This window comes from Molothrus ater, chromosome 8 (genome assembly GCF_012460135.2).
Source record: "Molothrus ater isolate BHLD 08-10-18 breed brown headed cowbird chromosome 8, BPBGC_Mater_1.1, whole genome shotgun sequence".
NCBI classification, from domain to species: domain Eukaryota; kingdom Metazoa; phylum Chordata; class Aves; order Passeriformes; family Icteridae; genus Molothrus; species Molothrus ater.
Window position 1 is genome coordinate 7,553,651 of NC_050485.2, and position 9,089 is coordinate 7,562,739.

Genomic DNA, 9,089 nt, shown 5'->3' on the forward strand with positions numbered 1-9,089 from the left:
ATGTACTTTGTTCTTGCTCCTCCAAAAAGCAAAAGGAAAAAAAAAAATCATTTGACTCTCTCTTTGAGCTAGGAAAATGGCAGAAGGTGAGAAGAAGTAATCCACAAGTAACTACTGGGTTTCAATCTCAGCACTGATAGCAACTCTTTATTTACTCAGGATAGATTGAGCGACACCTGTAAAACGGGAACCAAATTTCCCCATGTCTCTGGAGAAAGATTAGTTGGGCAACAATGTAGCAGGTTAATTGAAAATCAAACATCAACAGCAGGCAGGTAGCAGGGTGCAAAACTGAATATAAAGACAACTGAATACAATACAAATAATTATTGTTCTGAGTAGGATCCCATTCTTACTAAGGAGAAAGCACCCTGCACTCCATTCCTGACCACAAACAGGCCTTCTAAACATCATAAATGATGTGTGCACATTCACAGGTTAGTGGGGTCACTCTCATGAGCACTGCCTAAACTTTTCAAGCTCAGATGCACTGCAGTCTTTTAACTTCAGCTAAACAGAACTGTATGCTTAGATGATATCATGCTGAATAAAGTAAAACTGTCAGCAGGCAGCACAGCAAAACCCTCTGCATCTTGTCAGTTTGCTGTGACTAACCTCTCCTGGTTCCTTGACACTGTTTGTGTAAACCACAACCTGCATCACATGGCTCTCTGTTCAGATGCAGAGCTTATGAGAAACTGTGGTCTCCCGGGGCCCGCACAAGGGGGAAGTTTGGTCAGCATTTCTTCTTGGGCTTGGACCTCCCAGCTAATAATTCTACACCTCTTTTTAGGGTTTCTTCTGCCTCAGGAGTCAGAAGTTAAGGACATCCTCTCTTTCTCTGTCTCTCCTGTGCACTATTAGGATATGCTGATTGACTAGAAACTATTTAATGTTTTTTAGCATTAGTCTGCAGCAGTATCTCCCAAAGCTCACACTGCCAACTGCTATTTGCACATTAAGCTTATCCCAACTTAGGTGAGGCCCAACAGAATCTGAACAGAACTCTTGTACAATTAAAAAAAGTGCAACTATTTCTTCGTGCCCCCTATGAATAGAGGTGGAAAGGTCATCTCCTCATTACCATAACAAATCTCTAAAGCTTCCTTTCCAATCTTCCAGTACACACTTTGTGGGGTACTCGTTAAGGGTCTACCACACTCTCTTTGTGGTGCATCTCTCAAGATGTTCCAGTACCTACTCATGTCTCCCATACTACTGCAGAAACCCTGCCCAGGTCTTCTCCGTTCATTGGCAGAGGCGAGTGAAAATATCCACAGTACTTAGGTGAATCTTCTAGCAACAGTCTATTGCACAAGGCTCTAGCTCACACCACCACTATGGGGGACAGGACAGCTGGTGTGCACCTTACAAGTCCCTTTCTTGCCTCTTCCTCCAGTTACAATCTACCAGTTGTAGGAGCTGGCTGTACACTCAGGCCTCACTGCTTCTTGGCTTTTGAGAAGGCAACTTCCCTGTGAACATTAATAGACAATGGCCAAGAGACCTCTTCCCTACAGGAAATTAACTGGTGAGGAATCAGTGAAGAATACAACTATCACAAACTTAGGTGGGTAAATGGTACAAGCTCCCCCTCATTACCTCTGTGCTGGACCAACTACACTGCTGAAATAATTTACGTTTAATGTGCAAATAAAGATAAGCTGCAAAAATTGTGCAGAACAGTATTGATCAATTGTTTGGCTTTTCTTGTCAATAGAGCGTTTTACATAAGAAAGTCAATTACTGCATCATTAGTGTTCTCTTTTCACAAACTTAAGTCAGGACAGAATGTGAAGGTAAAGTGTCTTGGTCATGGTAACCCACCCAAATGGAGGAAAGCAAACAACACTCCATTTAGAGTGGCTCAATGCCAACAGAACAACTGCAGAAGTGCTGGATCATAGGTACTGAAGAGGTTCACTGTGTCTCTGGCCCTAAAGGCAAACCAGCAGTGGTTCCACAGACTTGAGGAGGCCCCCAGAGGATGCATAAGAAGCTAAAAGATCACAGTATCACACTGTCTCTTAGGAACGTCTGAGCAGTTCAGCTCCACTGCAGCTGAGGATCTGCAGAGATACAGCAGCACCCCCTCCTTAAGTCAGTGAGCTCTGAGTTTCAAAGGGGAAAAAAAAGCCTGATTAAGTGAGCCTTCTATACACTATCTGTACCCAGGAGAGGACTCATAATTCTTAAAGAAGGAAAAAAACTCTTCTTTAGCAAACTCTTCTGGCTCCCTGAGAAAAATTTGCAAGAATTTAACTCTCCCACAGTAAAATTTTTAGGGAGAGGTTGCCACCTGCTGTCATCTCTCAAAATAGCATCTAAGACTTCCAAGAAAGCTCATGCTTTTCTCAGGACTTCTAATTAATTAATCATGACAATTCCTCACCCTTCCTCTACAGATCTAATATATGAATGATTCTCAGCCCCAAAGGGAGTGGATAGAAGCAGCAATTCCCCACAGCTTTCCTCAGACATGACTTCCTGCACAGACCTTAAAGGGTAACAAAGCAAAACCTGACAGGTCAGAGCACACCTCACCACTGAGAAATAGAGAGCATGCTGCTAAACAGTGAGCATTCCCAAATTACATTAGACCATGCAAACAATGCTGTCAGAGGCAAAAATTTCTCACCTTTGCTAACCTGAAATACTTATGGCTTTACAGTACACTATAATAAGACCATGGTTGTTGTTGTATGAATTAATTGACCCTCAAAGCTGTCATAATAATTATCCCTGATAGCACCCTAGCGAGGCGCTCTCTCTTCTGCACCACCCCAATACTGTCAATCAGAAATCCCCTCCCAGTGACTTTCCCAGTCCTCCTCCTGCCACTGGGCACCCAACCATTCCCCTCTGTTCCTACTGATATTGGACTTCCAGCACTGCGCACAAAGGACCTGACAGGCTGAACTCCCCACACTTAGCTAAAAAGTGAAACTTGGGCAGAACAAGATTTGTCCAAGGTCACCCGGGTGACAAGTAGACACCCTAAAACCTGTAAAACATCCCCCAGCCATGACACAAGGGTTAAGACACAAACTGTCGCTAGAGTTTCCACATCCCAGCATTGATTTAAAATCTCTGTACTGCCCCTTTTCCCTTAGCACTGTCCTGACATGACACGCTCCTTCCACAGCTCCCCAGCTCCCCACAGCCAGACTGTTCTCGTATGTGCTTATTATAAACCCCGATTACAGAAGGCAGAGACACACTCAGCTAATCTCAGCTAATCACTGGTGTGTGCAAGGTGGGGTTGTTGCAGAGCAGGGCTCAGCACATTCCTCCATGACAGCTCCAATGGTATTTAAAGAAACTTCTTGTGCTCTGCGCAGTTTCAGAAGCTGTTGCCCATTGCACGGCGCTGACACACGTCCCAAGTGTGCTTGTCTGCACAACAGCATTACTCCGTGGGATGGTGAAAAAGAGCAGGGGTCTAGGAGGAAAGCATTGACCTCGGACACTGTGTCACACACAGGCTCCGGGCTACGCCAGAGGCCTCTCCGCGGCCCAGGTCACACGGCTGAGATCCCCGGCCGCTCCCCGCCCGCCGCCAGCCGGCGGAGGAGAGACAGGAGACAGGAGCCGAGGCTCCCGGGACAAGGACGGGGCCACGGGACCTGGGAGCGGAGTCTCGACAGAGGCGGGCAGGGCAGCACAGCAGCCCTGGGCTGGGGGGACAGGGGCGCGGCGGGGCAGGGCCAGCCCCGGCTCGGTGTCCGAAGGGCGCGGCCTGGCCGGGCCGGGTCGGGGGGCGGGCGGCCCTTACCGGCTGGCTGCCCTTACCGGCTGGCTGCGTGCTTCCCGCGCCGCTCGCTCCCGCAGCCCGGCGCTCCGACGGTGGCCGCGGGGAGCCCAGAGCGCCGCCCGCCCCGCCCCGCCGCGCCTGCGCGGGGCCGGCCCCGGAACACGGCCCGGCCCGCCGCCCCGCAGCAGCGGCCGCGGCCGGGCCCGACACCCCCGGGCTCCTTCCCCCTCAGTAGGATACCTGAATCGGCTCCATCCGTCGGTACCGGATGGTGCAGCCGGAGGCCAAGGACACCACTGCTGGACCGCGGTGGTCTAACCGCAGCAGGGCCTGCCATACGGCTCATATGCGGCTGCCATACCCCCTCAGAACTTTGCCTTAGCTATACATGTAACGCATCCTGAGCGTGTGCAGAAAGGAAAGGAATGTATTTTTCTAAAAGTATTTTAATTGCCAGGAAACAATATGCAGAAGGACCCAGGCCTTCTTCCCGTACATCTCTCCTGCTTTAAGAAAAAAATTGCCTACATTACAAACTCCATTTTTTAGGATTTCTGAGCCGTATCTGCCCAACCCATTATGCCATCCCCATGGATGAAAACCATAATTAAGCTACTGTTTAGAACAAACTGGGATTGGAAGCCCCCAAAGCGGGCAGCAGCAAACAGTGCTGGAATGCTGCACAATGAGCTGGATGGGCCTAGCCCTGCCTCAATACAAGTGCTACACTATCACACACACCAAAGCTCCCATTACTGCTCTGATCACCTTCATTTTACTTAAGACTCTTACAGCTCTCATAACATTTTATACAGTGCTGCATGTAAGTGCTGTGGAATGGTAATTCTCGACTCAAGTATCCCTAAGGAATGTTTTGCCCTGCAAAACAGAATTCAGTTTTAAGGTCCCATAGCTCATAAAAAAACACTTGAACGCCCTTCTGAGATAAAACATCATTGACTATAATTTAAAAGCAAGCATTTCTGTAATGAGAAGGTGACAGCTAACAAAATCTATGAGGAATGTTGATTGTTCAGCACCTCCAAAGGAGTTATAAATATTTAGGTGCAAATAAAACTATGTCCTAGCATTCAATCCTATCCTTCCTTTAACATATATCCTTAAAAAAACCCTTACACAAAAACCTAGCTAACAGTCTCTTTAGAATTTGGGGTTTAAAATCTGTACAGATGGAAAAACTGTGAATCACTGTCTTTATATACCTGCTTCTCTTAAAGCACAAAACTACAAGTTGTGACAGGGTACTGAGAGCAGGGCACAGCACCCAGTTTATAGGAAGCACCTAGAGCGGACCAAGCCTTCAGCCTTCTGTGATCACCCACTCCTGCAACTAAACAGTGGGGTTAAGGCATAGCACAGCACAGCTGAGAGAAGATTCACTATAAATTAGTACTAAAGGTACTGTCTCCTCCAGCAACAAGAGGAAAAAAAATTATGTTAGAGTGTACCTGGCCAAATTTAGGAGCTTAATATAATTCTATGTATAACTTTCCCAAGCAAACTGGTGCTGAAGCTATAGGAGGTCCAAGACCAGTGGTTTGCAGTAAAACAGGCAGATGTCATGGGTCAGATGGAACTCCAGGCCAGGTGGATGAACTCAGGCCATAAAGGAAAAATTATGGGCACCTGTACACTTGTATCAAAGCAGATCTGGCCAGAGCTGAACTTGCTCATTAGCCTTTCCATACTGCTGCTATCCACACACCTCTGCTGTCAGCTTCAAGCTACACTGCAAGGCTCTGTGCCTCACAGGTGCTTCCTACTGGTTATGCAAACTTCACTTGAGAGTGCATCTGGACCTGGAAGAGATCAAAGTCAACTCCCAGTAAAGGCAGACACAGTATAAGACTCCCAAGGACTGGCACTTGCCAATCTGTTTTTGCCTGACGTTTTACAGTATACAGTGACACTCCAGTTCAACTGCCAGCAGCACCTGCATTAAATGCCTTTGTTACAGGCAGTATTGCCTACATAAACAGGCACAGGTGAGGAATGTTTGTGCACAAGATACATAAATGACCAGCAGTCCTAGGTCTGCACTCATAATTTTGCCCCCTAGATACTATCCCCTTTAGAAAAACGGCAAAGGTCACACCATTTGATTAGCTATAATTCAGCCTTCTCAAACCAACAGATGACAACTAGCACAGTAGGTGTCATTGATATATTTCACTGCAGTTAGCAGCTGAGCATTGAAGAACAAGTGTTAACATATGCCAGTGAACACTAGACAAGATTTCTTCCCCAGCAGAACTGACGGAAATGTAGGACTTGAACAACTTTCAAATTTCATAGTGTATCACCGCTGGTGGCTTTTTATTGGGGTCTCCTCCTCTCTCTAGATACAGGTCATTGAAGGGATATTGCTTCGGTCCCTGCAAGGAGAGACAAACAGTGGCAAATTCACCAAGCAAATTAAGGGGTAAGAGGAAAATGTCTCATACCATCCCACCCCTACCCAAATGAAGGCTTGTAATTTATGACCTAAATTTCTATTTCTTAAGTGCTTCAGCTAGAATATTAGAGTATGAGGAAAGTAAATTCAGAAATATAGGGTTCCTTGCATAATTTTTTTTTTTTTAACAGAAACATCAAGGCGGTCTTGCTTTTAATCATAATCAACATTTTATCTCACAGCATGAGGATAACATATTGCAAAAGCTGCTTGTGTATTCAGACATATTTTTCAAGAGTACATTTCCCAAATGATACAGCTCATGAGATATAATTAAAAACACAGGGCAAGAGAAGAGTTAAAGCATCTCACTTGAGTAGATGCACACACAGGGGAGGAGAATACCTAGACCAAAGAAGCATAGCTCAAATTAGTTCCATGTGAACAGGAACTGCACACTATGAAGCAGCATCTGTGAGCTGAGGCAGACCAGCCCAGAGAAACACTCAGGTGAGATGAGGCCACAGGACATCCGTGGGCCCATCCACTGCCAGCAGCAGTTTTGCATTCACACACATCACTCATCTTCAGCAAAACCACTCTTATGGGCATTGGCAATAACAAGAAATACAGCTACTTTTTCTCCCTTTACCCTCAGGCTTCACTCACCACAGGCCTGTAGGATGGGTAGATCTCTCCAAGACCAAACATGATCAGCATTATGCTCAAAAAGAGAAGGAAGTGTTTGCTCATGGTGTGCCAGGGAACGACAGTGGGGGATGTATCAACCCGGTTCCGAATGTACATGTCAAAATCCCAGTGCATCTAAAGAACAAAGGAAAACAATTGCACATTTACCAACAGTGGTCAAGCTGCTTCTCTCAAGGGAAGCAGCACATTACAGCATTCACAAGGCTGCAAGATGCTGCACTAAAAGGACTTTATTCAAATGGTGGCTTCTCTGCCAAACAATTCTGAATCAGGCTCTCATACTGAGTCCTATCAGGCAAATAAAATTACTCCTGCAGGGAAAGTTACGTTTGTTAAGTCTGCCTTCTCATATGTAACATAAGTTAACTGTCCTAAGTATTTTACAGTATTTTACAGATGGCTAAAGCCTAACTTTGCCTTGAACTGACTGTCCCTGCTTGCACAGGCAACATACACTGACACTGGTGATGAAATTCCACAAAGGATTCACCAGGAAGCACTAACAAGAGGTGCATGTTAGAATTTAGTAACAGGAGCATTGGTGAGCAACTTGAGAAGTGGAAGTGGTGTTCCTACCGGCTCTCCCCAGTTGTGCCTCATGTCTGGCTGGTCCCACTGGTACCAGGGGTCCCTCTCGTATTGAGACTTATTAGGGAGCATGGGATAGTCACCATACCTATGAGAAACAAACAAAAGACGAAACATAAAGAAATCTGTACTAATTTAGATATAATTTATAAGAGACAGTATAAGACAGGCCTAAGGAAATAGTATTAAATACTACTTTGTTTTTATAGCTTTTATGCATATAGATTTTTGAAATGCATTAAAACAACTAGCACAACAATAATTACCTTGACACCAGTCACCATAACAAATGGCATTCCCCAAACTGGCCTTATTGGGCTCTACTAGTTGAAAGAAAATGCAGCTTAACCAAAATATGGAAACCTAGTTATGTTGGCATACGTAGAAGTATTCCCCAACATTTAAACATCTCCTGAAACCTTTATTCTAGACATGGCTTTCAGTTCATCCCACTTAGCCTTGCAGTACAGCAGCATATGGAGTCTCTCAAGTTTCTCTCACGAAGTCTCTCGTGTTTTATTCACACAAGCCTCTAATTTATTCCATTCGTTCCTATTTTAAAACACTGAAGTGTCTTCAAATCTCTAAGCTCACAGTAGAGCAAAGGTAGGCATTCACCAGGAAATACGAGCCTAGAGCACGTCCCCACAAAGCCAGGAGCTACTGGCCCCGGCCCGCTCCCGGCTGCGGAACGACGGCACCACACAGCTCACCCCAAGCCATCGTCGGGGTAGGGCTGATAGTCCTCCACCCGCATGTTGTACTTCTTCGCAGCGGCCGCCCGCTCCTCCGGAGTCCGCGGATACGGCCCAGGCAGCATGTCCTTGGACATCTCCGAGGCTGCGGGAAAGGAACGCGGCAGAGTGGGCGCGGGCCCCGCCGGCAGCCGCAGCCGGCCCGGGGAGGTCGCGCCGCCCTCCCGCCCCGACCCCGCAACCACCGGCCCGTCGCCCCAGACACCCCGACCCCGCCGCCGGCCCCTCGCTCCAGCCTCCGCCTCCCCGCTCACCCGCCCGCGCCCCCGAAGGCGCCGCCAAGGCGGCCCGGGCCGCCCTGAGCCCGGCGGCCGCCCGGGGCCAGAGGACACCGCGGAGAGCGCCCGCCGCCATCACCCCCAGCGCGCAGGCGCGGCCGCGGGAAGCACGGGGTGGGACCGAGCCAGCCCTCCGGAGCTCGGGGCGGTGCTCGGGGCCGGGCCGCTGCCGGTACCGGTCCCCGCCGGCGCTGGGATTGATCGGCCGCGGGTGCAATACTGACACGGGGGCAATGGACGGAAAAGGCAGCGGTGCGATATTTCGCTTTGGCTGTCACCGTCTGAAGCGGGGCAGCGGGAATGTGTAGTAGGAACTGCCTTCCAGACGCGGGGAGCCTCCTGCGGATCGATGCTCAATCGGATCGATGTCGTGCACGGCGGCGTTATGCAAATCGCCTTCTTTGTATCAGTATCAATATTATTAAATTCAATACCCAAATGTAATCGTCTTATCTCCATGGAGCCAGAAGAAGGTGGACAGCAGAAATGGCATGTTAATTTAGCAATGTGATTCTTCAAATGTAAGCAATGAATTATTGTAAATAAAATCAATATGAGCATTAAAGGATTTTGCAGTTTACTTCATT

At 47.6% G+C, this 9,089-nt stretch overlaps 2 protein-coding genes across 3 annotated transcripts in view; both read right to left on the reverse strand.

Annotated features, from left to right (window-relative positions):
• SEC31B (SEC31 homolog B, COPII coat complex component) overlaps nucleotides 1-3,862 on the reverse strand; it is a 35,074-nt gene extending 31,212 nt beyond the window's left edge. For both annotated transcript variants that reach the window (XM_036385875.2, XM_036385874.2), the window contains exon 1: nucleotides 3,793-3,862. The gene's annotated coding sequence lies outside the window, so the exon portion shown is untranslated. The remainder of the gene's footprint in view (nucleotides 1-3,792) is intronic.
• A 2,062-nt stretch (nucleotides 3,863-5,924) lies between these two features.
• Nucleotides 5,925-8,610, reverse strand: NDUFB8 (NADH:ubiquinone oxidoreductase subunit B8). Its single transcript, XM_036386119.2, has 5 exons — nucleotides 8,479-8,610; nucleotides 8,183-8,309; nucleotides 7,458-7,557; nucleotides 6,840-6,995; nucleotides 5,925-6,150 (listed from the first exon to the last, which is right to left on the reverse strand). The coding sequence occupies exons 1-5, from the start codon at nucleotides 8,576-8,578 to the stop codon at nucleotides 6,058-6,060; spliced, it is 576 nt and encodes a 191-aa protein (XP_036242012.1). The 5' UTR covers nucleotides 8,579-8,610; the 3' UTR covers nucleotides 5,925-6,057.
• Nucleotides 8,611-9,089: the final 479 nt, after the last annotated feature.